Source organism: Cheilinus undulatus, linkage group 21, assembly GCF_018320785.1.
Source record: "Cheilinus undulatus linkage group 21, ASM1832078v1, whole genome shotgun sequence".
NCBI lineage: Eukaryota > Metazoa > Chordata > Actinopteri > Labriformes > Labridae > Cheilinus > Cheilinus undulatus.
The window spans coordinates 40,013,496-40,041,342 of record NC_054885.1 but is presented as its reverse complement, the minus strand read 5'-3'; the positions used below and the strand labels follow the sequence as shown (position 1 = coordinate 40,041,342).

The window sequence follows — 27,847 nt, the reverse complement described above, 5'->3', positions numbered from 1 at the left end:
TGTGAAGGGCCGGAGTCGGAAGTGTTTGCAGGAGGAAAACGCTCTTTCTGTTTCCTCGATCTCCCTCCAGTTTGAGTCTTAATGGTGTCTCTGATAAACATAGGACCATGTCTCTGAATGCGGACGTGAATAAAACTCCTCTGAGGAGGAAACGGGAGGAAGAGGAGGAGGAGAGCAAGGATGAGCGCGTGAAGAGAGACAAACGTGACGTCAGCAGGTAACTTCACTCACCCATTCACCTTTTCTGTCTTTGGGTCAGTTGTCAAACTGTAGTGTGAGTTTCTGCTCTTCCTGTTTAGATAAAACTCGAGAAATCTGCTCTAAAGAGCCCTCATAGTTAACGATAATGATGTTATGACTGGACACGTCAGCTGTTGGCGCACCTCATTCTTAAAGAAGCTCGACTCTAATTAAAGATTAATTATTGACCAAGCCTGGACCACTGGGGGTAAACAGCGCTCCTAACCTATAGGGGTTACTGTCTCTGCCTCTGTACTCAGCTTTAAGACAGGCAGGTTTATTTAAAGAACTCCATTCATACACAAAACAAAGCAAAGTGCTTTAAAGAGTTAAAAAAGATCATCTTCATAACACAAAGAGCATTGGAAGAAATCTCTGCAACCTTTTAAACACTGGAGCCAATTAATGTTTGACATTTTATCTTTAAAAAATCCTAGAGGATTCCCCAGACTGGCTTTAACTGCTTCACTCAACAGCTCCCCTACTGTTGTTTGAAACTATGAGACAAGTGGTTTTGCTGCAAATGCTCTACATCCCACTTCTAGACCAGACAAACCCTTACCTTCCACCCGTATTGTTCAGCTTCTGACCCAGATATCGAAGCCGTTTCCTTTTGTACACTTCCTCCATGGAGTCTTCCCAACTCCCCAGCTGTCTTTCTCAAACCCTGATGATGAGACTGCACGTTTTGATGTAAACACTCTACATCCCACTCCTACCAGATGAACCACAACTTTCCTACCCTCACTGTCTAGCTTCTGCCCCGAATATTGAAGTATTTTACTTTTCTACATCTCTTCCACACAGCCCTCCCATTTTACCCAGCCATATTTTGCAAACTCCGATGATGGGGAGACATCTCTATATCCCACTTTTTTTGTAGATGAACCCTAACTTTTCTACCCTCACCTCTCTGCCCCAAATATTAAAGCGTTTTCCTTTTTACTTCCTCCACACAGTCCTCCCCTTTCCCCAACCGTCTTTTTCAAACTCTTATGATGACAAGACTGCTCATTTTGCTTTAAGCACTCTTCATCCCACTCCTACAATACAAACTTTAACTTTCCACCTGGATTGTTCAGCTTCTGCCCCAAATATTGAAGCCATTTCCTTTCATTCACTTCCTCTACGGAATCCTCCCATCTTCCTAGTGGTCTTTTTCAATTTCTGATGGTGATAAAACTGCTGATTCAGCTGTAAATGCTCTACATCCCACCTGCAGTGCCTCTGGAGCCCGAGTACTGCAGGTGGACCAAGAGAGGCCATTTACAACATCTTAAAGTCATAGAAATTTTAAAAGACTTTAAACCATAACCTCCTCTCGTAGGTGACAAAAGTGAACAGGGAAGTCAGGATAATTTCTGTTTCTCTGAGGTTGCAATTTTGAAAAGTGTTTGCATTTGCAGGACATTTTCAGGAATTTTGTGCATTAGTGAGTAGGGCTTTAAACTCCATTTGTGCATTGTACATTTAAAGGTTAAATTGCAGGACTGTTGTTTATATAAAGAGTCATGACCAGCTCTGACTAGCTTGTTCTCCCCTCAGGTTGGAGTCCTGTTTGGACCCACCGATGGATTCAGGAAGTATCCATGAAGTCATCAAATACGCCCCCTCTCCTCTCCCAGGTCTCTGAGTCTGAAACAATTCCAGCTTTATCATCAATCATAAAAAGCTTCTTATAATGATGATGGTTTAACTTTCTTTCTCTCTTTTAGACAGACATTACGACATCGACACCACAGAACCAGTCAGCTGTGGTCTCACCACTCTGGGCGAGCTGCTGTCGTGGAAACGAAGAGAGGCGAACCCCTTCAACGTGGCGACCATCCCCCTGGCTCCTCGGGAGCCTCCTCTGGCTGCTTCTCCAAGACGGACTTTGATTTCACATGACATGATGGGAGGTTACCTGGATGACAGGTGTGGACAAAATTTAAGGATCTGTGAAACCGTTAGATGCATAGTTTTGGTCTCTCTCTTATAGATGCAGAAAATACAGCATTGCTCACTGCAAACACCAAAGTGTTGTGGGTGTTTTCACCCTCATTCGTGACTTGCAGGAAGAGAATAAGGTGTTACTCTCTGCTGCAGCCCTGTTAGGGTTTAGGTTTTTGTACCTTGACAAGCATTTGACAGTTTTCCTTCTTCTGCTTCTACTTTAATCCCATGATACTCGCTCATTTTTCCTTCTTTGTTATTTTGTTAATCTGTCTTTTTTTCTGTTGTGGAGGTTTGTGCAGGGCACTCATGTCGAAGCTCCGTATGCCTTCTATCACTGGGAGTACATCGATGTTTTCAACTACTTCACACACAACATGGTGACCATCCCCCCGGCTGTGTGGACCAACGCTGCTCACAAACATGGCGTTGTAATGATCGGTGAGTGATAAGAGTGTTTTATTTTAGATATAACGAATAAAAATCAGACTTCATCAGGGATCCTGCCATGTTTTTGTCCCGTTTTTAGGGACGTTTATCACAGAGTGGACGGATGGAGCAGCAGCATGCGAGTCCTTCCTGAAAGACGAGGAGTCGTACCGAGCCGTGGCTGATAAACTTGTCCAGATCAGTCACTGTTACGGCTTCGATGGCTGGCTCATAAACATCGAGAACAGCCTTAGCGTGAGTAAGAATCCCAAAGTGGCATATTTAAGTTGCCTCCTTTGTCAAAACCTTCTAAATTTGAAGATGTGTCATTTATGAAATGATAAAAAATACTCTACATCCCACTTCTACCAGACAATCTCTAATTTTCCTTATCACAGTGAGCCCCTGAATATCAAAGCTTTATTTTCCTTTCATACAATTCCTCCATAAAGTCTTCCCATCTCCCTAAAGGCCTTTTGCAAACTCTGATGATGATAAGAGTGCTGATTTTGCTGTACATGCTCTACATCCCGCTTCTACCAGACAAACCCCAACTTTCCAGCATCACCGTTTAGCCCCAACTATCCAAGCTTTGTCCCTTATCATATTTCCTCCCACCCTGTCAGCTGCCTCCTGCAAACTCTGATGATACTGAAACTGCTGATCTTGCTGTAAACATTCTACATCCCACTTCTCCTGAATGAATCCTTCAATCACACCTTCACTGTAGAGGGATTGATAGACTCCCTTCATGGAGTTCTTCATCTCCCCATTGTTCTTTTGCAAACACTCACTATAATGACAAGACTGCTAATGTTGCTGTAAATGCTCTACATCCCACCTCTATCAGACAATTCCACAAATTTCCACCCTTACTCTTCAGCTTCTGCCCCGAACATTTCCTCCATGGAGTCCTCCATCTCTTCCGTGGTCTTTTGCCAACTGATGATGACAAGACTGCTGATTTAGCTGTAAATGCTCTACATCCCATTTCTACTAGACAGTCCATAATTTTCCACCCTTAATGTTCATCATCTGTCCCAAATATCCAAGCTTTTTTCTTTAGTGCATTTCCTTCATACAATCCTCCCATCTCCCGAACAGTCTTTTGCAAACTCTGATGATGACAAGATTGCTGATTTTGCTTCAAATGCTCTACATCCCACTTTTCCCGTTGAAACCCTAACTCTTCACCTTTACTGTTTAGCTTCTATCCCAAATATCTTATCATTTTCTTTTCATACTCTTCCTCCACAGAGCTCTCCCTTCTCCCCAACTATTTTTTCTAAACTCTGATGTACATGAGACTGCTGATCTTGCTGCATAAGCTCTTCATTCCACTTCTACAAGACAAACCTCAACTTTCCAACCTTACTGTTTAACTACTGCCACAAATATATCTGCTCCCATCTTTCTAACCATCCTTTGCAAATTCTGATGATGACGAGACCGCTGATTTTACTGTAAATGCTCTACATTCCACTTCTACCAGACAAACCACAACTTTTGCCCCTCACTGTTTAACCTTTGCCCCAAATATCTAAGCACTTTTCATATGCTTCCTCCACAGAGTCCTCCCAGGATGCTGGTAGCTCTACAAAAGATTAAACTCAAGATAAATGCTTTAGCCCCATTTCCAGAGCTGTTAACATGTCTTTATCTGCAGTGATAACTCCAGCAGGTTTTGGAGGCTCAGGCAAACATTCAGAAATCTCTCTTCTACATCTGGACTGCTACCTGAAGTGAGTCTTCATCCTGTAATCAGACCTTGTCCTGTCTCTGCCCTCCAGGAGGTGGCGTTGAGGAACACCCCGCTGTTCCTGCGTTACCTGACCGACCAGATGCATCTGAGGGTGTCTGGGAGTTTGGTTCTGTGGTACGACAGCGTGATCGATACGGGGCGGCTGCTGTGGCAGAATGAACTCAACGAGAAGAACAGGTGGAGACTTTACAGAAAGGAGAATTAAGGCATGGATTTATGAGACCAGAGGATGGAATGTTAGGATGTGATCTAAAAAAGACAACGGATCTGTGTCAGATACTTTTCAGTAACCTTCAAGTCAAAGGAAGAGGTAGAAACTGAGGAATATGCAACCTTTAAGGGCAGACCTCATATCAGGATACTTTTAAAGCTGACATGGCCCCATGTTTTTCCTTTTTTCTACCTTTTTGTTTTTTTACTACCTGCAAAAAAAGTTGCTCAATAAAAAGCCAACAAAAACTAGGAGAACATGCTCATTGCCATCTTTATCTTCCTCCCGCCATCTCAGGATGTTTTTTGATGCTTGTGACGGTTTCTTCACCAACTACAACTGGACCGAGCAGAACCTGGAGGGGATGAGCGGCTACAGCGGGATGGACGGACGCCAGGCCGACGTCTACATCGGGGTGGACGTGTTTGCTCGAGGAGACGTGGTGGGAGGGAAGTTTGAGACAAATAAGGTAAAACTGTCAGCTTTCATATGTGTGGCTGTTAGAGAGTGATGGCTATTAGAGCTTTTAGATTCTCCTTTATCCTCTCTTCAGGCTCTGGAGATCATCAGGAAGCACAACTTCTCTGTCGCCATCTTTGCTCCAGGCTGGGTGTACGAGACGCACGAGGATAAGAGCGAGTTCCGCAAAAATCAGGACAAGTAAGATCAACAAATCATAATACAAACCTCAAACATAAATGTAGAGGTGATGCTCATGGTGGTGATAAATCTTAAACATACAGTCAAATCAGCTTTCTTTGGTATTTACAGAACCACTTACTTAGAACCAAGAGTTCTCCTTGAATCCTAAGTTCTCCTGCCTACTGGTCCTGTCCTACCTGCTCATTTCACCTGGTTGCAGACTCTTTACTAACAGCTTACAGTGGACAGACTTGAATGAGTGCAGAGCAGCTTTAACAGCCTGGTTGGCACCTCAAAGATGAACACCATGCAGACATGCTTCACCTCTAGTTCTGGTGTTTTTTAAACGTATAATGTCCTCTCTGCAGGTTCTGGGCTCTCCTGTCAGACTACCTGTACGTCCATCGGCCATGTTTGTCCCTCCCGTTTATCTCCTCATTCTGTCAGGGCTTTGGGAAGGCGCTCTACTGGAGAGGACAGGTTAGAGAGAGGCATCTACATCCCAGTGCAACATATGTCTGCATTAGTTTTCATATATCAAATATTAACACCATGATTTTAACCTACGGTGTCTGCACAGTAATGCATCTATGGAACAAAACATGTAGGGTAGGGGTGTCCAAACTATGGCCTGGGGGCCAAATGCAGCCTGCAGTCGAATTTTGAATGGCCCGCAGCACATTCTAAGAATAAAATGAAATATTGCCCACATTAGAACAGTGATACACAACGTGTGGCTCTTTAGTGAGGATTTGTGGCTCTTTTAAGTCTTCATTTTAAATATTATTCCCCTAGAAAACCTTTAAAAGGGGGACTTTTTTGCCCTTTTAACATTTTTTTGCCACTTTTATACAATTTTTGCCTTTTTTCAACATTTTTCTCCCCATTTTCACCCATTTATGCTACCTTTAGTCATAAAATACCACTTTTTCCTAGTTTTTGCCCATTTTAGCCACTTCTTTTAGTAAGTTTTATCCCATTTTTGCCCCTTTTCACCATTTTTTTGCCACTGTCCATCCATTTAAACTCCCTTTTACCATTAAATACCACATTTTCTTACTTTGTTGCCCATTTTTGCCAGTTTTTTTGCAACTTTTTACTCATTTTTTGCAATTTTTTCCCCATTTTTTGCCACTTTTATCCCATTTTTGCCCTTTTTCACCATTTCTTCTCTCCATTTTCACCCATTTAAACTGCCTTTTGCCATTAAATACCATATTTTTGCCCATTTTTGCCACTTTTATCCAATTTTAGCCCATTTAAGCTACCTTTTGCCATTAAATACCACTTTTTCTACTTTATATTCCATTTTAGAAACTTTTTTTTGCCACTTTTATCCTATTTTTGCCTTTTTCCTACATTTTTTCTCCCCATTTTCACCCATTTATGCTACTTTTAGTCATTAAATACCATGTTTCCTAGTTTTTGCCCATTTTAACTACTTCTTTTATAACTTTATCCAATTTTTGCCCTTTTTCACTATTTTTTTTGCCACTTTTTACCCATTTAAGCTACCTCTTGCCATTAAATACCACTTGTTTCCTATTTTTTGCCCATTTTAGCCACTCTTGACTCCTTTTGGCCGATTTTAGTCCTTTTCACTCTTTTTTTGCCAATTTTTTTGCCACTTTTCGACCATTTTTTGCTACCTGTAACTCATTTTTTGTCATTTCTCACCCATTTTTGGTACTTTATGACCCTTTTCCACTTTTTCTCCCCATTTTCACCCTTTTTCCCCCATTTTTTTTGTCCTAGCACCATTTTTGCCACCTTTAACTTATTTCATTGCTACTCCAAGCTGTTTTTGCCACTTTTCACCACTTAGATTGTGGCTCTTGCAAAGGTATTTTTCAACAATTTGGCTGTTTGGTGGAGTAGTGTTGATCAACACTGCGCTAGACTGTATTGTACTTTTTAGTTTCAGCACAAGGTGGTGCTACCATGCTAAGCCAGTAAACAAACATTTTGACTAGAACAATTTATTGATGTGTTTTTTGTGACTAAATTGTGACAACACTGCAAATGGTTAACATGCTGGCAACCAAAATAATAATTAAATTCGATTTGTAATGCCCTTATTGATTTCCAGTGGTAGCCAGGGCCCACAGGGCCTCCCCAAAATCCTTTAAATGGTAGACTGTTTCGCCTTGTCAGCTATTAACCAGCCATTTCAGTGTACTCAATCACTAAGCATATCTTAACTTACATTTGATTGGTTTTACTAACCCTGAAGAAGAGGTACATGGAAATGGCCCCAACTCCTTACACACTTCTGTATGTGGCCCTTGGTGGAATAAGTTTGGACACCCCTGAAGTAAGGGAAAAGGAAAGGACGCCCTGTTCACCTTTAAATTAAGGAAAATCCTTTCAGAAGCCTGTTTTATTTCTGTGCCTGCAGCAAGAGACGGAGAAGAGCTGGTTCAACCTGAGCGCCCAGGAAATCCAGCCTTTATATTACCACACAGAGCTTGAGGGCGGAGCCTGGGTGAGGAGCCGCGGCTGCCCTGATGACGCCTGGAGTGGAGGCTGCTCGCTGTTGCTGGACGGACTCATCCCCTCCACACAAACCACTCCAGTCTGTGCAAAGTGTGTTTGAGTGATTTATGTCTGCCTGATCTGTCAAATCCACTTTCCAAAGATATTTTAAAGCACGGCATGCTGTTGTTTCTCTTTCAGGATCTTTTCCCTCCATGTTCCTCTCGCTACACAGACTTTAGTCAGCATCATCTACAAACCGTCTGCAGGGATCTCAGTGTCTCTGGAGCTGAAGACTGCTGATGCCAGTCTGTGCACACACATGGACATAAAAGACGTCCAATGTGAGTTTTAACACCCTGCCCTGTCGTATAAGAGAAGACGTTTGTGTGAAAACAGCTCCAGCAGAATACAGAAGTTTGTCCTGTAGTAGGAGTGTTGTACTTACAGCTCTGAGAAGTCCACACAGCATCAAGGACATTTTGATTTGATCTTTATCTCAAACATGATCAGAATATATCACAAATCACAAAGAAGTGCAAATGAATCTCCATAAATGATGTTTATGTAGCCAAATGGGTGACGGCGCTCAGGCTTTGCCCTGCATATCATACAGCTATGCACTACCGTGCATCCACTGAGGTAAAAAATCATCCTGGATGTTGTAGGCTCCATGCACGATGATGAAAAATAAAGAATAATTCCCTCAAAGATAAAGTCTGTTTGGGGCGCGCCGGTAGTCGAGTGGTTAAGGCGCGCACCATGTACGCAGGCGACCCGGGTTTGAATCCGGCCCGTGGCACTATTTCCTACATGTCTCTCCCCGTTCTCCTCCCTGTTTCCAACTCTATCCACTGTCCTATCTAATAAAGGCCAAAAATAAATCTTAAAAAAAAAAAGATAAAGCCTGTTTGTAAGAGTAAAATTACCCTACCGGTGTTAAAAATTTGTGCAGTTAAAGTGGTATTTGTCAAAAATGTGGCCCCTCTAAGTGGATAGAAGGACAGAGAGCCTTCTTGGTGCTGTCTAATCAGACAGACATGGCCAGATGTCCTCTTTGGGCCCTTCTTAGGCGACAACATATGAAAAAGTGCCCTTTAAATGGACAAAATACAACCAACCGACCTCTTTGGTCCCTCTAAGTCAGGGGTGTCAAACTAAAGGCCCAGGGGCCAAATCCGGCCTGTGGTGCAGTTATACCTGACCCACCAGATCATATGATAATTTTATTAGAACTGGCCCACCAGTGTGAGGTCTGCAGATTTCCTCCAGTAGGAAAAATAAACTTAACCTTGGTGATATATGATATCCTTGCTGACTCATAAAAATTAGACAAAGGAAACAGTAAAAATGATTTGCTAAAAAGTCAGGAACATAGGAGAAATTAGTGTTTTCTCTATATTCTCAATTTTTCATCTCACAGATGTGACTAAAGGTCATGGTTTTGACTTTTTATTCCATATTTTAACCTTTAAATCTCATAACTTTTACTTTTATCTCATATTTTTACCTTTTTAGACACATAATTTTAAATTTTAAATCCTATTTTGACCTTTTAAAGTCATGATTTTGACTTTTTGTCTCAATTTTTTACCTTTTTCAGCTCCTAACTTTGACTTTTATCTAATTTTTTACCTTTAAAACTCATTACTTTTAATTATATTTCATATTTTGACTTTTAAAACTCATGAATTTGAAATATAATCTCATATTTTGACATTTCAAACTCTTGATTTTAATATTTATCTCATATTTTGATTGTTAAATAGCATGATTTTGAATTTTTTCTCAGTTTTGCTGACCATTTTAACTCCAAACTTTGACTTTATCTTGTTTTTCTACCTTTAAAAGTCATGATTTGATTTTTATCTAATATTTTTATTGTTAAAACATTATTTTGACTTTAAATGCCATCGTTTTACCTTTAAAACTTATAAGTTCGACTTTTTTTCTCAGATTTTGAGTTTTTAACTTACTATGTTGACCTTTTGATTGCAAAATCATTTAGGTTGACACTCAATGGTTAAATGTTGACCCTGTTAGACCCTCAGGTTAGACCCAGATTCAGAATCCGGCCCCTGCTGTGATTGAGTCTGACATCCCTGATCTAAGTAGACAAAAAGCATGACCAAATCTCTTTGTAGGGCTTCTCTAAGTGGACAGAGCATGAAAAAGTGCCCTGCTATATGCCTAATAGTGAAGAAAACACAATTTATTGCCCTAAGTTTTTAACATTTCTTTTTTTTAATGTCTGTGTTTTTGATTTTCAGTCAGCAGCGTGTCTCCTGAGCGTCTGGATGAAGATCACCAGCTTTTCAGACATTTCTCTCAGCTGTGTGGGAACTTTATTCCCTCAGGTTGGACTGTCAGGTAAAGTTCTAGCAGTTTTAAGAAGTGAAAGCTGTGTTTGTGGTTCCTGTATAGAGGTTAACTCTGTGTTCTCAGGTGTTCTCAGCTGGAGCTTCGTGGCTGCGCTCTCAAAGATGTTTGTTTAAGCATTCAGCGAGACGGACCACCTGAGGACACGCCGTTCAGCTGCAGGCTGGGACAGATCACAGTGAGGCGATGTGGTCTTTTTACCAGTGTTTGTTTGAAGTAATTCATACTATAAGATTTTGTCCTGGAGTTCCTCATCTGCTGTAAAATTCAGGGTAGAAGTTGCTCTGTTCAAACCTTTAATCTAGAATTTGGGCGCCATCCTGTACACCGGTGTGACTAATGCAATCTTTCATTTCAACTCTACCCAAGTTTTGGGCAGGAAATTTTCATGCTTTCCTTTGTGAGACTGAGCTCTATCCTACTGAAAACAAAGGCCTCTCTCTCTCTCTCTCTCCCTGCCTCTCTCTCTCTCTCTCTCTCTCTCTCCCTCTCTCTCTCTCTCTCTCTCTCTCTCAGCTCCTGGATGTCTCCAGTCTTCAGGTTCCCCCCGAGCTCATTCGGGGTTTGTGTATTTACGATGTGGTGTGGTTTCGTGGTGCCGGCTCCTCTTCAGAATCCACCTCTCCAGGTCTGATCTTGAACGCCACCCTGCGCTGGGACTACCCGACCCTCCTTGTCAGACACTTCAGGATTTACTGGAGGCGCCTGAGAGGACCTGATCCGAGAATCCCCCCCGGTCAGCTGGTCCTGGTGGGCCGGGCGTACTCCAATCTTTACAGAGTAACAGAGCTGATGGTCCCGGAGCCACCGGGTCTGATGGAGCTGGTGGTGGAGCCGGTGATCAGGAAGGACTTCCCGGTCCCGGAGAGCCACTGGGGGAGGCGGAGCCTGAGCTACACGGAGGACTCAGCGTGAGGACTTTAACTTTATCGACTTAAACGGTGCTGCAGCTACCATGAAAACCTCAGCGCTCCCCAGTTGAGCTACAGTTTGTCCAAACTCTGTGTCTTAACGTTTTTGGTGATTTTCTGAAAAACACTCTTTAAAAGATGAAATTATCTATAGTGTTAATAAATCAAAATGAGAACAATGTTATTCCCCATAAACATGGGGTTCCTTAACTACAAAATTTCAGCTCTCATAGTTAGAAGAATGGCGTTGCAGCTTTTTCACCCCCGTCCATTAGGCTCTGGTTTCACCAGGTAGATTTATTTAAGATACACAAAAACTGGCAGGTAATGAGGGTAAAAGAGTAAACAACTGCTGGTTAGCATGGAAATGGAGGGAAGAATGTGTCCTTTACACACCTTGGTGTGGAGTGCTGCAAGGGCTCCTTGGACGATGAGTCCATCAGTTTTTGTGGAAAGATGAAATTTTAAACATTTTTTTTTTGCTCTTAACCTAAGCTGATTGTGACCTGAGGATGATGATTTGATGACTTACAAAAAACTTTAAACCTAAATTTGATGAGGTCCCAGTCAGTTTTTAGAATTCAGTTATTCAGCTTTAAAGATGAACATGTACTGTACCAAATATACACAGATGCTTGCTTATTTTTATAATCTAACCATACATTAATATGCCATGTGCTACAGAAACATGAGCTGTAGGAGGCTTTAGTTATTGAGCCAAACATACCTCAGTATTCATAAGCTACTCACAGTTTTTGATTTAAGCTGAAAATCTCTGAAGGGAAACTTCCAGAACTCCTCACTGTGTTTAAAACATGGAACGGCAGCTTTTCATCCTCATAAGCTCCTCAGATACTCATTTCAGGTTATCTTCCTATAATAACCAGGTGCATCATGGGAAATGAAACTGATATTTAATTTGTACTCAGCTCAGCTTCGATGTCTTTATTATTTAGATGTTAAAATCCTCCAGAGACCCTGCATGTGTGTGAGAGGACATCACATTTGGGAAAATCCTGATATTAGACTTTATCAGATTCATTTCTGGAATTTCCATCCAAGTTTAAGGAATTTGCTTAATACTTGAGAAGTATACAGAGAAGTTTTCATGGGAATATTTGGGGATATGTTTAAGTATTTTGAAGAGTTGGATTCAAAGTTCAGGCGGGGGGCACATTGACATTAGCAGGTACTGTCATGGGAGCTTTGGGATCTGTTTGAATTTTTTGGGGGAAATTGGATATTTGGATGATTTTTTTGGCTAATTTTCCATGACATTTTGGTGGGATTTAATTGAACGTTTTTGGGGGAATATCTAAGGAATTGTTTCTGAGATTTTCCTGGGAAATTTTTGAGACTTTGTGAGTAATTTTTGAGGATATGTATGTTTATTTGGAAAAGACTGATTTGCAGATTTGAAGGAGGTTTGCATTGACATTTTCTGGTATTTTCATGGGAATTTGGGGAACTTTGGGGGGATTTTGATTGGAATTTTGAAGGGCATTATTTTGAACATTTTCCATATTTTTTCAATGGGAATTGGTTGTGGAATTTGCATTGAAATATCCTTGGATATTGCTGGAAATACAAGTTGATAGTTTTTTTTTTTTAAGATCTATTTTTGGCTTTTTTGCCTTTATTTGATAGGACAGTGGATAGAGTCGGAAACAGGGAAGAGAGCAGGGAGAGACATGCAGGAAATAGTGCCACAGGCCGGACCCAAACCCGGGTCGCCTGCGAAAATTGGGTGAAACGTATTTGTAATTTGATTGAATATTGGGTGGAATTTTCTTTTAAATTTTGAGGAATTCTTGGGGAGCATTTTATTTATATCTTTTGGCTTTTTGTTTTTTAATGTTTACAATTTTTACAGATTTTTTTGGATAATGTGTTGAGAATTTAGGGAATGTTGGCAATATTATGTTCTTAAATAATATTAAAGGAAATGTTCACAGATCTCTGGAACTTTTAGCAGAAATTTAGGTCATATTTGGTCTAAACTTGTACAGAAAACAACACTCTAAGTCTCCTATTGACTGACACCATTTCTTATTACTCCTACTAACTGGCCGACACAGCTAAAACTTAAATCTGTAAATCTACTCAATCATCCGAAATAAATGGGAGAAACTGAAAATGTTTAACAGAGACGGTTGGGTCTCTGGAGGATATTAACATTCGTGTGTTGAGAGGAATTTTTTATATACATATTTTTAGCTTTTTTACGCCTTTATTACAGAGGACAGTGGATAAGAAACAGAGAGAGTGGGGAATGACATGTAGGAAAGGAAGTGAGCCAAGGCCTGATCTCACTGCACAGGTGAATCCCTTTTAAAGGCACTATGATGAAATGAAAGCTTTAAGCCTACACTTTAACCTCATTTTTTTAACAGGTTTTATTAACCTGCATGCCATTGAAATAACAAATGCACTTACTATCTGCACTGTTGATAAAAAAATAAAAAGTGTATGAATGTGAAAATTAAAATTATTTTAGTGTCTTTTTGCTATCTTTTGGACCTCAGAGTGACTTTGGATCAGCTTTGTCAGTGCTGGATGTTGTAGAAGTTCTGACACCAAAGAGGATGTCATCAACATTTCCCAAAAGTGATCTTTAAATGAATAGAAAATAATTTTTATAAAGCGCTAAAGTTGATTGTTAACCTCCTAAGTTTTAAAAATGTAAAATGGCATCCCACAAGGTGCCATACTTGGTCCTATTTTATATCAATAACTTTTAATTTACTGGTACAAACTGTCATTGTATACAGATGACACCCTTTTGTATTCTCATGCCTCACAGCATGAGAAAACAGCTTTGGAGACCTACATCTGAAATAATTTAGACTCTAAATCAAAGAGAAAATTATTAACACTACAGTCAATTATGCTGCTCCTGCTCAAAAGTAACGGTAGAAAAAATAAACTTTTAGAGCTAAATATGCGTTTAAATTCATCACGTTGCTCCAGTAAGAAAGAGGACAGCTCAGTATTTACAAAAAAGTCTTTATTGTGTTTCAGTCCCCAAGTGTCAGTGCTGAAATCAAAGATTTAGTTTGGTTTAGTAGCAGAGGTGGTTTATAAAAAAAAAAAAAAAAAAGGTTGTGATCTTTAGTGATTGTCAGAGCCATTCCAGCTGGCGTCGTGGAGCGGGGGAGCATTCAGCTCTGCTGGGTGATCATCCTCAGCATCTGTAAGGCCATGGGTCCCTGATCAGACGGGATCTGAGGGAGAAAAATAACACGTTTACTCTGATTTCCTTCAGTTTCAACAGACCGTGGGACTAAGAGGACTCAATAGTTAACATCTAAATAACTTCAGGCATCCATGTCTTACCATGTGACCAGCTTTGAGGATCCAATAGAAGGAAAAGTTCTCATGAGTCTTGTAGAAAGCTCCGGTAATGCCGGGGGAGGCGGGGTCATCCAGGGCGGTCCATCTCAGCTTGTTAAATCCAGGAAGTCCCTCCCACTTCAGCTTCTTCACCCACAGCTCCTGACCTGTGAAAAAGATTCATCCACGTTTACGACCAGACTGCTCTGAAAAAACTAACGAGGCATTTCACCGATTAACTACCCATGGTGTCCACGATGAGATCCAGCTGGCCGTTGTAGACGGTCACGTTGACTCCAGCGGTGAGCAGCTGATCGACCACATCCACCACCGGCTTCATGAAGTCTCCCGCCATGTTGCTGAACACTTCCTCTGCCTGGCCTGGACACGCCAAGGAAACAGAGTCAATGAATGATCATCAAACTTAAGTAAAACCAAAGCAGAGCTGCAGAGGTGGAGTACCTCCCCAGGTGACATTCTGAGGGATGATTCCCAGTTTCCTTCTGATTGGTCCGTTCATCAGCTCGCTCAGTGATTGGCTGTGGAGCGGTCGAATGTGGCGGCGAGCCTGCAGAGCTGGTGAAAGAGAAGCGTAAAAGATCAGCATATAAACAGGCATTAAACTCTTCAGTCTCTTAGCAGAGCGATGTCTTACAGATGTAGTTTTCTCCCGCTGAAGCAGCGACTTTCTCGTCCGGCTCCTGGGTCAGGATGTTGTAGAAGTTCACTCCATTTGTGTTCTGACAAAACGAGAGAAGACCACATCAAATCACACAATTATGAACGTAAGGGAACGAAAGTAAGGGTTAAAGTGGTTGATACCTGCTTGGTTTAAAAAAAAATGGCGTCCCACAGAGCGCCATACTGGCTTCACTTTATTTCTAATTTATAGCAAAAGCTTATTCCTCTGAATTAACTGGTACAAAAAACCATTTTTATACAGATGACTCCCTTATTTACATTCATGCCTCATCCCATCCAAGAATATCAATAAACTCACTGTAGGATCAAATATTGGTTCCTCTTCCTGTGATTGAGGAAACGACATAAACTTTCATTTTATCATGATCTTAGTGGCTGCACTGATTCTGTTTAGCTCCCTGTCTCTGTCAGACCAACAGTATTAAATGAGGAGCTGCGGGGGTGGGGGGGCGCAATCAGAAGTGTACAAACCTGCTCCACCACGGTCTCGGCCACTGACCACAACTCTGTCGCCTTCTCAAACTGCTGCTGCTCCACCGCTCGCTTAACCGCATCTGCTGCGCTGCTGACGTCAGCCAGTCCAAAATCATCCAGCAGAGACTGGACAGCAGAGAGAGAACGGAGAGATCAACACTCAGAAAATGTAATAAATCTGACACAGAGACTGTTTAACACTTACAGTGCTGTAGAGGTACGGCCCCCAGGTCATCACAGAATCTGCAGAAAAAAAACGAGTTTGTGAGAGATATTTGATCCACCAAAATTATAAGAAAAAGCTTCAGTGATTGCATTTTTGTTTTGCACAGAAGACTGATAATGTACTGGCTCAACAGCTGTAAACAGATACGTTTTTTTTAGAGTAAACACTGCTTTAAATTTGGCTGTAAATATATTTTCATATTTGCTGTAACTATTGGCTTTTATCAGCTGTGAATATTTCCTTATATGGGCTTTAAATATCAACATAAATCAGCTGTGAATGTAAGCCCTTATCTGATGTAAATATTGGCCCATACAATTTGTATTAGGGGCCTTTATCTACCGTAAATATGAGCTGCATATATCGGCATTTATCGGCCTATCTGACTGTCAGTATTGACCTATATCACCTGCATATATCTGCTGTTATTGGCTGTAAATATCACCTGCATATATTGGCATTTATCAGCAGTAAATATCGGCCTTTATCAGTCTTTATCACCTGCATATATCAGCGCTTATCGGCAGTAAATATCAGCCTTTCTGGCTGTCAGTATTGACCTATATCACCTGCATATATCAGCCTATATCAACTGTATATATTGGCATTCAGCAGCAGTAAATATTGGCCTATATCAGCCTTTATCACCTGCATACATCGGCATGTATCAGCGGTAAATATTGGCCTTTCTGGCTGTCAATACTGAACTATATCACCTACATATATTTGCTGTAAATATTGACCTATTTCAGCTGTAAATATTTGCAGTAAAAATTAGTAAGTAGTGGCTATAAATACCCCCTTAATCTTCTAGAAATATCCACCTATTTGGCTGTAAATTTGACCTTATATTGCCTGTAAATATCAACAGTTGCTTGCAGTTCCAAAGTTTAGATGTGCATCCTTCCAGTTGGATTTTTTTTAAACAAATGTATGAAATATTCTGATACTGACCCAGAGGAGAAATCCAGGAGTCTCCAAGTGCCACACCAGCAAAGTTACACTTCAGGGACCCTTGTGCTATGGCCTGGATGAACCAGAGAAAGGTAGTTATGAAACCAGCATCCAGGAGAGGACGATATGCTTGCACACTTTCTTAAAGCTAGAAATATAAACTCTGGGATCTTTTTGTGGCACTGAGGGTGCAGGTATGGTGATGATCTCTGAATATTTTCATCTAAACTCATCTCTACAGATGTTCCTATGAGCATGACAGAAAGAGCATCAAGGTCATTTGAATGATTAAAATCTGAAGTCCTAGGTCTTTAAACATCTTTCAAATCTTTTATTTCATCAATTTAGAGAAATAATATAAAAATCACAACATAAAGTTTCTGACCAAAGCCTAACAGATCATAAGGTCAGGTTTCTCCTTTTCTTTATTGTCTGATATTTATTTGACATGGGACTTTCCAAAGAGGATGTTATAAAGAGAAGTAAAACTGATAAAGTGGGAAACCTGCCTTAATCAGTGTTAAGGAGATCGCAGCGGCCATCTTGCCTCCATAAGACTCAGAGAAGATGTAGAAGGGGACGCTCTGCAGAGGACAGAAACACGTTGAAGCTGATCCCTGGTACATTCAGGGACAGGTGGAGTAAAAACTAACATCATTTTAAAGGATAGCTGCTTAGTTGATGTACCTGGAACTCCTCCTTCTGTTTAAAGAAGTCCTGCAGCAGCACCAGCATGTCTGAGGCCACCATCGATACGTTGGTGGCGTATCCGTCCGGTCGGTCAGTGTAGCTGAAGCCCGTCCCTACAGGGTTATCCACGAATAAAACGCTGGACGCCTGGATCTGAAATATTCATACACAAAAACATCAAGCACCATTATACATTAAATTTACAGCACCTGCACAAAAGTGTGAATTTAAAATGATTAAATTAATTTGTTGTGTTGCTTTAAGGAGCAGCCATGAGTCGACTCATCCAAACCAGCATGGATCCATCTGACTGAGGTTCTCCTTCTCTTTTCATTGACCATCACCTTCTCTCTCTCTCTCTCTCTGAAACTCCATCAGTGATCATTTGACTTGATTATTTTGTTTTCATGATCCTCAGGAGCTAAAGTCGTAACTGAAAGTGAACCCTGCACATCTGTTGGCCCAATGCTGGCTAATTTCTGGTTTTCAGTGATCATAAATCTCAAGCAAACTTCTGCACACTGTCAAACCTTTTTCTGATCAATTTAAACAAATAATTATTTAAAAACCTACAGATACCACCATCTTACCCAGCTGGACTTTCTGGGCTCCAGGTTCCTGTCCAAAGGTCCGATTTCCTCAAAGTTTCCAAACCCACTTCCAGATCCTCCCGGACCGCCCTGAGGACAAAAACATCACGTTTCAGCGTTATGAACACGAGGAGGTGATACAACAGCTAGACCTAAGACTTAATCACCAGACTTAAATAGAAACAGCACTGATGTTACTCACTGTCACACTGACTCAGGATCAGTTTAACCTGACGTTTTTAACCAAACGCTTTCAGAACTCGCCTCGGGGCTAGAATCTTAAACTGTTATGAAACTAGAAGAAATAAAGCAATACTAGTTCTAGGTTTAATACCATGGTGGCTAAATAAAGCCTCAGTTACACAATTTTGTCTAATTTCTCCTTTAAATGATCAAACATTGCAGGCAGCCTCCTGCGCAATGTGTAACCTGCACAGAAATATGGTTAGTCTAGTCAGTGTGCAGGAGTTTACCGGCATTTTTCTGGATTTGTTTGTTTCCCATACGAATACACATGGAATAAGTACAGTTTTTTAAATGCTACCATTAAATTAATAATACTACCCATCCTCAAGATAACATTAATTGTACTGTAACGCTCTTCTCAAATCACAGAAGTTGCAATATTTCTTAGACCTGAAATGTGAGTCAGTATACCCATTTCTTGTGATCTGTTTGCAGTAGAGATGTTCTGCTCTACACATTAGGCAATCATTATAGTATAATTTTAGACGGCTAGTCAGTGAGTTTACATGGCTTGTAAAATGTTTTGTTGAGCAAGCATGCACACAGACAACACAGGCACATATACAAGGTAAGAAAGTGATCATCACTGCTTTATTTTGAGCTAAAACCCTGCTGTGGCAACATATGACATTTCTGGGATCTACATCATGCATCAACATTTAGCTAAAAAGAAACTGAGGTATGATTTCTGGACTCTAATGCCCAGCCCTATCACTGACCATGTCTCATATCTAGTTACTCTTTGACTCTCAGCCCTTTTCCAAACGTCTACAGACTGTTTTAAACCTTTGAGCTGGGTTTTGAGTTGTCAGCAGAGTCCTCACCTGCAGCCACATGACCAGAGGGAGATCCATACTGTCTGCATAATACAGCCACCAGAACATGTGGGCCCCATCCCTCACCTCCACATAGCCCCAGGCTTCTTTACCAGATACTGGACCCGAGAAACCTGCAGGGGGGTCACATACAAACAGCTGATTTAACATGAGCTTCACATATTCAGAGAATTTAACCGATAAAGTAACAAAAACTTAAGAGTAAAAGCAAAAGCACGGCGTTAGTTTCTGTTTGAACTCAGCTGAACCGAGGCATACAATGACAAGTGTTTGTTGTCTCCTTTTCAGTCTTTATTTAGGCAGAAACCTCCACAACCAGGAGCCGAGGAAGGCACAAAATAGAGGTAATAAACATTACCTGGACTGAAGGTAAAGCTGAGTAAAATCAGCAGACCACAGGCTGTTTCTGTCCTCATCTTTGTGGCCCAGTTCACGAGCAGCTCTGCTTCCTTCTGCTTTATTACAGCAGATCACATGACCACACCCGGAGTCAGCTGACCCAAGGGTTTTTTTCATAAATCAACGCCGAGAAATTTGTTTTCCAAACTTAAATGAAAAAAAAAAAAAAACACACGTTTGATTTCCTTCTCAAAAGAGCGTTTAAGTGATGTTTACATTAAATATTATGAAGAATATAAATACTTTTGATAAAACCGCTTTTTGTTATTGAGTCAATTATGAAAGAATTAGTTTCACCGTCTTTTTAGAAAATATTTAATGGTTGTAAAAATAAATTCACCAGACCCCAAAACAATTCACTAGACGCAAGACATTATACATATGTATATATTGACACACACACACACACACACCGGAAAGACGCAATAATAATGATCTTCCAAAATAAAAAGAAAATGTCAAACTGAGAATATTTTTCTCCACAGAAAGTGATCTGTTTCTGCAGTTTCCGTTTTTTTTTTCCAGAACTTGGAAAAAATCAAACGACAACCAAACGTTAAAATGTTTTCATTGGAAAGTTTTGTGTAGTCATTTTTTGTTCGAGTAATTTAACTTTTTTTAAAATCTAATTTATTTATCGTATTTCATTTTTTAAAGAATGATCCGTTACCAAGTCGGATTTCATCGAAAATACATTCTTCATTCAAATGTGGTTTTAATTTGAAAATATCCCCTTTTTTTTTACGTTTTTGAGACTCTTGTTTTGAAAACCCTGACCGGAAGTAAAATTATCATTGCCGGTGGAACACGTCTCACGAGCTTCCTGCGTGTGTTTTAGTGAGGATCATGGCTACCCACAGTAACAACTTCATCCGCGTGCGTTTAATCTTTGATTTCCCGCCTCCTGCCGTGGTGGACTGCCGGATGTGCTGGCTGCTCGTGGACCTGAACAGGTGTCGCGTGGTGTCCGACCTGGAGAGTCTGATCAGGGAGAAGTTTGAGTTCAGCAGGAGGAGCATCCTCAGCCTCTTCATCGATGACTGCTACCTGCCGCACACCGAGAGCGTGTACGTGGTCCGGGACAACGACAGCGTCAGGTGAGTGAGCTTTACCTGGTGATGAAGGTCATGGTTCATCCTCTGAGCTGGAGTGGAGTCTGTTTAACTGGCAGCAGATCTGAGAGGGTCTAGGTCCCAGGACTTGAGGTCCTGCTCTGTGAAAATATTGGCTGAAACTTTCTAAATGTTCAAAAATTAAAGCTGTGTTATCAAGAATTCAGCTTAAAGCCATGCAAAGGTTCATTTGAATTAATCTGAAATTCTTCAACTAAGACAAAAATGCCAGGTTTTATGTAAACCACTCAATTCAAACCAGTAAATATACACCACATTTAAAGACAATAGAGCAGGGGTGTCAAACTCAAGGCCCGGGGGCTAAATCTGGCCCGTGGTACAGTTGTACCTGGCCCGGCTCATTTCATATTTTTATTATAACTGGCCCACTGATCTGCAGAGTCCCTCCAGTTTAAACATGTAAACCTGACCCTGGTGATTTAAAATATCCTCATTCTGTCATAAAAATAAAAAAAAGTTAAAATAAATGGATTAAAAAAAACAGGAATGTGGGAAAATTGTTTTCATTTTATATTCTTGATTTTGCATCTCTCAGTTATCAAGCAAAGTTATTTCATATTTTGACTTTTTCAATTCACATTTTTGACTTTTTATCTCATTTTTTTTTACATTTTTTAATCCTCAATTTTTAAATTTTAAGTAATATTTTGACTTTTTAACTGATGATTTTCTTTTCTAATGTTTTGACCTTTTTAGCTCCTTACTTTGACTTTTATCTCATAGTTTGGCCTTTTGTACCATCAGTTTTAAATTTTAAGTAATAATTTGCCTGCGAAATTCAAAATTTATTTTTTTCTCAGGCTTTGACATTTTTGACCAATGATTTTGAAATGTATCTCATATTTTGACCTTTAAAACGTATGATTTCAACATTATATCTCATGTTTTGACCCTTAAAATCATAATTTAAACTTTCTTTCTTATATATTTGCATTTTAAAAACATGATTTTGACTTTAAATGCCTATCGAGCTAAGAAGTTTGAATTTTTATCTCAGATTCTGAGCCTTTAAACTAACCAGTTTTACTTTTTCAATCTCAAAATTATTTATCATCAGTGCTTTTTTCCCCCCATAATTCATTGAGGTTAACAGTTTATGGTTAAATGTTGGCCTTGTTCGGCCCTCAGGTTGGACCCAAATTCAGATTTCGGCCCCTGCTGTGATTAAGTTTGACACCTCTGCAATAGATGAAGATGACTTTAATAATAAACAACATATATGGTCAATATATCGGCTGTAACATCAGCAAAAATGTTCATATCTGCAGACACCAATATTTAACTTTCTCAGCTAATATCTGCCAAAAATGACATCATGCTTATAATATTGTGTGTCCCTAATCCTTATTATGGCAAACAAATCCGAGGCCTCCAATACTGGGTAATTTCTTACTTTCCACTGGTAGATTCAGGGCCGTAGCTAGGGATGTTAGGCCCCCAGAAAGAATATTACACAGGGCCCCCCTAAACTGGCTAGCCAGGCAGAAAAACGGCACAATTTTTACAGATATCTGTGCATTTAAATGTATTTTTAAAACCATAATTTCTGAATTTATGAGCAATATTTTTACAATGGTTAAATAAAATTTACTTGCATTATTTCACAGCACTGGACTATACCCTTTGGACATTTTTGAGAGGAGCAGGGGCCCCTAGTATTTTATTTCACTCTGGTTCAGTGGTTTTTAGGCTGTTTTTTTTTTTTGCCTAAGGCACTCCTAAGGTTAAGCCAAAATCTCAAGGCACACCATATTCTTATCAATACAACATAGACTTTTTTTTATTAATATAACAGTCAAGGTGGCTCATAAGGGGGGATAAAGGGGAGAGGCTTCTGGGGCCCAGCCAACTGGGGGCGGGAAAAGTGGGCAAAGGTTGCAAAAATTGTTTAAAAGTGATGATAAAAAAACATGGCAAAATTGGGCAAGAGTGGCAAAACAAAGCCAAAATGGCTAAAAATTGTCATGAGGGGCAAAAAATGGGTTAAAAGTGGCCAAAAAGAGTTAACTGTTGTAAAAAGGGGGTAAAAATGGGTTAAAAGTGAAAGGGAGGGGGGGGTCCATTCTCTGGGGTTTTTTAGGGGCCCAGCCAGATCCCCTAGGCACACTAGTATGCCTTGCCACACCATTTGTGAACCACCGCTCTAGTTGATACAAATTTCCATCTGTTTACCGATTAATTTAGTTTCTTTTGATTCAATAATGACACTGATTTATGTACGAAAAAATAAATAAAACTCACTTTACATTGCAGGCTTTCTAAGGGCCCCTCCCTTCTGTGGGCCTGGCTAATCAGTACCCTTTACCTCCCTGTGCTCCACCCATGGGTAGATTACTCCACACTGACACTAATTTACTCACTTTTTTAAAAGTTTAGCACAAATATGTTGGCAGTGTGTCAGTGCTGGATCTATTTGTGTGATTATGAAAGTACTCTCTTGTCCCTCTGTGACTGCTTTTAGTTTGACTGTTTTTGTTTCATAAAATTAAGATTACTCCCAGTTTTTTCCTCTTCCATTTTTTTTCCCAGGGTGAAGGTGGACCGGCTGGTTGTGGTTAACGGACACGGCACCTCTCCAATCAAAGAGAGTGAAACCTGCAGGAAGAGACAACGACCTGCAGAGGAGGACGGAGCAGGAGAACACCCGAAAAAGAAAAAGAAGAAAAAAAGAAGCGAAGGAAGCCAGGAGAGGGATGCGAAGCAAGTGGATGAGGATATAAAGACAAAAGAGAAGCAAAAAGAGAAGAAGAAAAGAAAAGAGGCAGAAGAAAACAGTCCAAAAGCTGCTGCTCCGACTAAAAAGACCCCAACGAGTGTAGAGCAGCCAGCTAAAAACACCAAGAAGCCCCCAGCAAAACCTCAGAAAGCCTCTTCTTCAGACTCTAGCAGCAGCAGTGAGGAGGATGAAGCTCCTAAAAAGCCAGCACCCCAAAAACCATCTCCCAAAGCCACCACTTCTTCTCCTGCTGCCTCCAAAGTGCCTCAAAACACGAAGAAAAAACCTGCGCCCCCTTCGTCTTCATCAGAAACCTCCTCAGATGAAGACGACAGTGTGACACCTAAAAATAAACTTCCAACCTCCACAGCTTCTAAAAATCTGAATGCTAAATCTCAGCAGTCCACGAACTCTGCACAGAAACTGCCTACATGTGCAGCGCTGCCCCCTAGTGACAGAACAGCACAGTCCTCCAGCTCAGAGAGCGAAGAGGAGATTCAGCTGGTTATCAAACGGCCAATTCAGCCCGCTCAGCAGCTGGGCCGCGGGACGGCAAATCAGCCACCCTGGAGAGGCCGTGGGCGGGGTAAAACGAGAGGCGGTGGTCCTGTAGGGAGGGGGAGGGGTGAAGGAAGAGGGCACAACAACAGCTTCGAGTATAGCGGAGCTAATGAGCCGTCCTACCAGACCGACTCACTCACCAACAAGTCAGTCGTCATACAGGTCAGTCTGCAGAAATACGTCATAACGGGACGCAAGTATGGCTGCTCAGAATTGTGGGAAATGGAGTTGTCAATACCGCAGAATTTAGAAATAATGCCTTTTGCTGCTGGCTGAAGACAGCAGATCAGTACAGTTGGCAGGCAGGTCTTTAGTGCTGCTGAGCTGTCAGATCAGACTGTTTTCAGGACACCCTGAGAGCGTCCACACAAAACTTTAAGGATTACTGCTTGGTTTTGGAATCCCAAAACGACCGTAAATCCAAATTTAATGCATTGTCTGCACAGGGTCAATCAGATTCACATTAGTTTGGCCTGCAGTGTGAATGCAGCCAAAAGGTCTTTGCGCACTGAGTCCATGGTTTTTTGGCTCATCTGGTAAAAACAGCATCTCACACTCTGACCTTGCACACCAAGTCTGACGTTTTAACTTTTCTATTCATAGTAAGAAAAAAAAGGCAGTAAAGATGTTCCTGTGGCTCTTTCAATCCTTGAAAATGAAAAAACTCACGGTCTATCCATCCTGTCAGAGATTTTTGTATGGGGTTTTTGCCCAAGCGTGTGTGCCACAGCGTTGTGCCAAGTTGGAGGGAGTGCATCATTTCATTTCAGCCCCTTTGCTACGTGACTGTGAGCAAATTTTGGCCTTTATCCATCAAATCTGATGCTTAATATCCACTAAAGACATGGGCAAAGTATGGCGTTTAAAGTGAAGTTTTAGAGCAAGGGAGAAAGGGAGCTACAGCTACTGCACTGACAAGTAAATACACGGTTTGAATTACATGGACAGATGCAAACAAAACAAAAAAACACTAGTCACTGTGCAAAATTGATTACAACAAAACAAGATCTTGTTTATTTTTATACATGGGGCAATTTAGGACAAAAAATGTCCACTTAAGGGTGTTTTTGTTCCTGACTGGCTCAACAGATCAGCAACTCCTGAATTCTTCCACAATATTGTTTGGGTTTTTTCTCAGTGTGGACTGTTGGCCTTAGAAAGAACAGTGTTTTGACTTTTTCTAGTGAAATCCTCTCCCTTTTAAACAGAAGAGTAAGTTCATGTGAACATGCTTACTGTATTTCCTCCTCAATTTTGAATAAGTTTGTATTAAAGACAGTTATTTGCTGTGTTTTTATTCATGCATGCAGAACGGAGCAGAGAGTGTTCCCAAACCAGACTACAGCTCCATGCCTCTGCTGGCTGCACCTCCACAGGCGGGACAGAAGATCGCCTTTAAGGTAAGCTGAGTCTGTTCTTATTATCTACAGCAGAGGTGTCCAGTAAAGAAGGAGAGGCAGTTTTCAAACATTCGATGCATTATCTTCATGCGTAATAATTTGAGTTTTTAACGTTTCATCACTTATCTCTTCACGTGTTCACAGCTGCTGGAGCTGACAGAGAACTACACACCTGAGGTCTCTGAGTATAAGGTCAGTCTGATTATTCCTGCTGCGACATTTTGGTACAGATTTAAAGGTCACATATTATGCAAAATCATTTTTTCAGGCTTTTCTAGCAAAAATATGTGCCCCTAGCCTGTCCACAACCCCCCCTCAAGAATCAGAGAACTCCCCCCTTTCTCCATCTTTCAGAAAATGTGTGCTGAAACAAGCTGTTCTCAGATTTTCCCCTCATGATGTCATGTGAGGAGTTAGCTCCGCCCCCAGGTTCAGTTGTCCCTCCCCGCTTGGAAGAAAGTCCCGCCCTCCTCTCCTGATCCTCCTCTAAGCTGCCAGCTGAGAGGAGGATCAAGAGAGCCACATCAGTTTCCTGAGATGGGCGGAGTCAGGGGCGGAGTCATACAGCTCGGTAACATTTAAAGATACAGATACAGAAACAGAGAGGTTTTTAGACATGCAAAAATCCAATACTGGAGTGTTGTTTCACACCAACCAGGCATGTTTTGGGGACCTCTGAGACCAAAATAAACTTGTCTGAAAAGGGTAAAATATGTGACCTTTAAAGCAACACCAGACCTCTGACCAACATGCTGCTGTTTGTTTTAGGAGGGAAAGATCGTGAACTTTGACCCAATGACCAAACAGGTGGAACTGGAGCTTCTTCATACCTGTCAAAGTAGGGAACATTTCTCCACAGACTAGCGCAGTATTCAGAAACCTTTAAAACACCCGGTTCAAAGGTAATATATCAGTGCATTAAAGCTTATTTTCCCTCCTTTAGCTCCTGTAGAGCCTGGGAAGTTTGACCTGGTTTACCAGAACCCTGATGGTTCAGAGAGGGTGGAGTACGCCGTGTCACGAGACTCACGGGTGAGACTTTAAGACATGAAGATGTTTGATTCTCTCAAACCTGACAGAACAAAAACATCCTCACTGACTTTATTTTCAATAACAGGATTGAAGCATCAGTCATTAACGGTTTGAAAAGAAATGAGCAGGATTCAAATGTTGGAAACTCCCCCAGTCTGCCGAAAGTTAAAATAAAACCCACTGTTAGCTCACATTTTACATATTTCTGTTTCATCTGTGCACAAACAAAATCCAACAACTCTACAGTGGTGATAACAGTTAGTGACAAAATCTTAAAAACTGAAGTGCTGTGGAAATGAAATAATGTTCACATATTTTAAATCAAGTAGTTTAAATGTGTCAAATATAATTTTTATAGTCTTTATTTTCCTCCCATAGGTGACGGAGCGATGGGATTCTCTGCTGGAGCCTCGATTGATCCTTTAAATCTCCCCATCAGAAAGCGATCAGGGATCTGGACTGAAAGATTTCTTTTAAAAGTGAATGACTGGAGCGTCTCTGCTCTCTGGATCTTAATGGTTTTATGTTTTTTTTACATGATGCTACTGTGAATATTGGTGGTATAAACTGTTTTTTTCTAATAAAATGCTGAAAGGATCAGTGTTGTTTTACTCCAGTGTGGATTAGGGATGGGCAATTAATTGCATATTAGATTAAATCGCAATATGGCCTACTGCAATTCAAATCGCAGACAGTGTGATATTTCTTGTGATATTTTCTTTAACCTGAAATTTGAATACCAGATCCGATTTTTTTTTTGGAGTAGATGTTTTATGCTCTACAGCAGTGATACTCAACATGTGGCTCTTTTGTGATGATTTGTGGCTCTTTTATGTCTTAATTTTAAATATCACCCCCCCCCCCCAAAAAAAAAAAAAAAATTGAAAAGGGCAATCTTTTTGCCATTTTCACCATTCTTGCCACTTTTCACCCATTTAAGCTATCTTCTGCCATTAAACAGCCTTTTTTTTACTATTTTTTGCCCATTTTCTGTTTTCATTTCTTTGACTGTTTTCTGCTACTTTTTGTCCAAATAAGCCATCTTTTGCATTTAAATACCACTTGTTTCCCTTTTTCCCAAATTTTTGCCTCTTCTTATTGCCATACATTTTGCCCATTTAAGGTACCTTTTGCCATTACAGACCACTTGTTTTCTACTTTTTGCCCATCTTTACTGCTTTTGGCCCATTTAAGTCACTTTTCACTCATTTTTTGCAACTTTTGGATCATTCTTTGCCACCTGTAACTCATTTTATTGTCACTTCTCACCATTTTTTCACTATTTCTCCCCATTTTCACCCCTTTTCACCCATTTTTGCTGCATTTTGACCATTTTTGCCACCTTTAATGTTAACTGCCACTATTCACCACTCTGTGGCTCTTGCAAAGGTATGTTTCAACAATTTGGCTCTTTGGTTGTGCAGGGTTGAGTAACATTGCTCTAACAACATATGCAAACATTAGAGTTACTTTTGTAGATTTTTTAAAAATAAAAATCCTACTTTTCTTCTTTGTGTATGCATTTTTTGTATCTAAAACAAGAATTAAAAAAAGATCATCCCCTTTAATAT

The 27,847-nt window shown here is 40.6% G+C and overlaps 3 protein-coding genes across 4 annotated transcripts; 2 read left to right on the top strand and 1 right to left on the bottom strand.

Annotated features, from left to right (window-relative positions):
* The first annotated feature begins 16 nt into the window (after nt 1-16).
* Nucleotides 17-13,428, top strand: engase (endo-beta-N-acetylglucosaminidase). 2 transcript variants are annotated; one of them, XM_041778617.1, is made up of 14 exons: nt 17-217; nt 1,786-1,865; nt 1,956-2,157; nt 2,468-2,616; nt 2,705-2,859; nt 4,395-4,543; nt 4,875-5,046; nt 5,131-5,237; nt 5,588-5,699; nt 7,618-7,805; nt 7,896-8,038; nt 9,965-10,064; nt 10,140-10,251; nt 10,590-13,428. In XM_041778617.1, exons 1-14 carry the CDS (start codon nt 108-110, stop codon nt 10,986-10,988), a joined length of 2,178 nt encoding a protein of 725 aa, XP_041634551.1. In that variant the 5' UTR covers nt 17-107; the 3' UTR covers nt 10,989-13,428. The 2 variants fall into 2 exon arrangements, with proteins under 2 accessions (XP_041634551.1, XP_041634552.1); XM_041778618.1 differs by having other exon boundaries at nt 10,140-10,289; nt 10,590-10,844.
* Nucleotides 13,429-13,973: 545 nt separating this feature from the next.
* On the bottom strand, nt 13,974-19,503 carry scpep1 (serine carboxypeptidase 1). The gene is made up of 13 exons (XM_041777802.1): nt 19,394-19,503; nt 19,024-19,148; nt 17,954-18,043; nt 17,361-17,516; nt 17,183-17,257; nt 16,674-16,746; nt 15,699-15,736; nt 15,491-15,619; nt 14,973-15,057; nt 14,780-14,893; nt 14,561-14,698; nt 14,321-14,484; nt 13,974-14,208 (listed from the first exon to the last, which is right to left on the bottom strand). Exons 1-13 carry the CDS (start codon nt 19,449-19,451, stop codon nt 14,146-14,148), a joined length of 1,308 nt encoding a protein of 435 aa, XP_041633736.1. The 5' UTR covers nt 19,452-19,503; the 3' UTR covers nt 13,974-14,145.
* Nucleotides 19,504-20,238: 735 nt separating this feature from the next.
* On the top strand, nt 20,239-26,873 carry coil (coilin p80). The gene is made up of 7 exons (XM_041816980.1): nt 20,239-20,531; nt 23,097-24,006; nt 25,155-25,244; nt 25,389-25,436; nt 26,013-26,082; nt 26,188-26,276; nt 26,655-26,873. Exons 1-7 carry the CDS (start codon nt 20,281-20,283, stop codon nt 26,700-26,702), a joined length of 1,506 nt encoding a protein of 501 aa, XP_041672914.1. The 5' UTR covers nt 20,239-20,280; the 3' UTR covers nt 26,703-26,873.
* The last annotated feature ends 974 nt before the right edge of the window (nt 26,874-27,847 follow it).

Coding starts and splice junctions, on each gene's coding strand:
- engase (XM_041778617.1), top strand. CDS start 108: ATGTCTCTGAATGCGGACGTGAATAAAACTCCTCTGAGGAGGAAACGG. Junction 2,860..4,394: donor ACATCGAGAACAGCCTTAGC/GTGAGTAAGAAT, acceptor TCTGCCCTCCAG/GAGGTGGCGTTGAGGAACAC. Junction 7,806..7,895: donor ACCACTCCAGTCTGTGCAAA/GTGTGTTTGAGT, acceptor TTTCTCTTTCAG/GATCTTTTCCCTCCATGTTC.
- scpep1 (XM_041777802.1), bottom strand. CDS start 19,451: ATGAGGACAGAAACAGCCTGTGGTCTGCTGATTTTACTCAGCTTTACC. Junction 15,620..15,698: donor GGCCGTACCTCTACAGCACT/GTAAGTGTTAAA, acceptor TCTGCTGTCCAG/TCTCTGCTGGATGATTTTGG. Junction 14,699..14,779: donor TCAGAATGTCACCTGGGGAG/GTACTCCACCTC, acceptor TGGCGTGTCCAG/GCCAGGCAGAGGAAGTGTTC.
- coil (XM_041816980.1), top strand. CDS start 20,281: ATGGCTACCCACAGTAACAACTTCATCCGCGTGCGTTTAATCTTTGAT. Junction 25,245..25,388: donor GACAGAAGATCGCCTTTAAG/GTAAGCTGAGTC, acceptor ACGTGTTCACAG/CTGCTGGAGCTGACAGAGAA. Junction 25,437..26,012: donor CTGAGGTCTCTGAGTATAAG/GTCAGTCTGATT, acceptor TGTTTGTTTTAG/GAGGGAAAGATCGTGAACTT.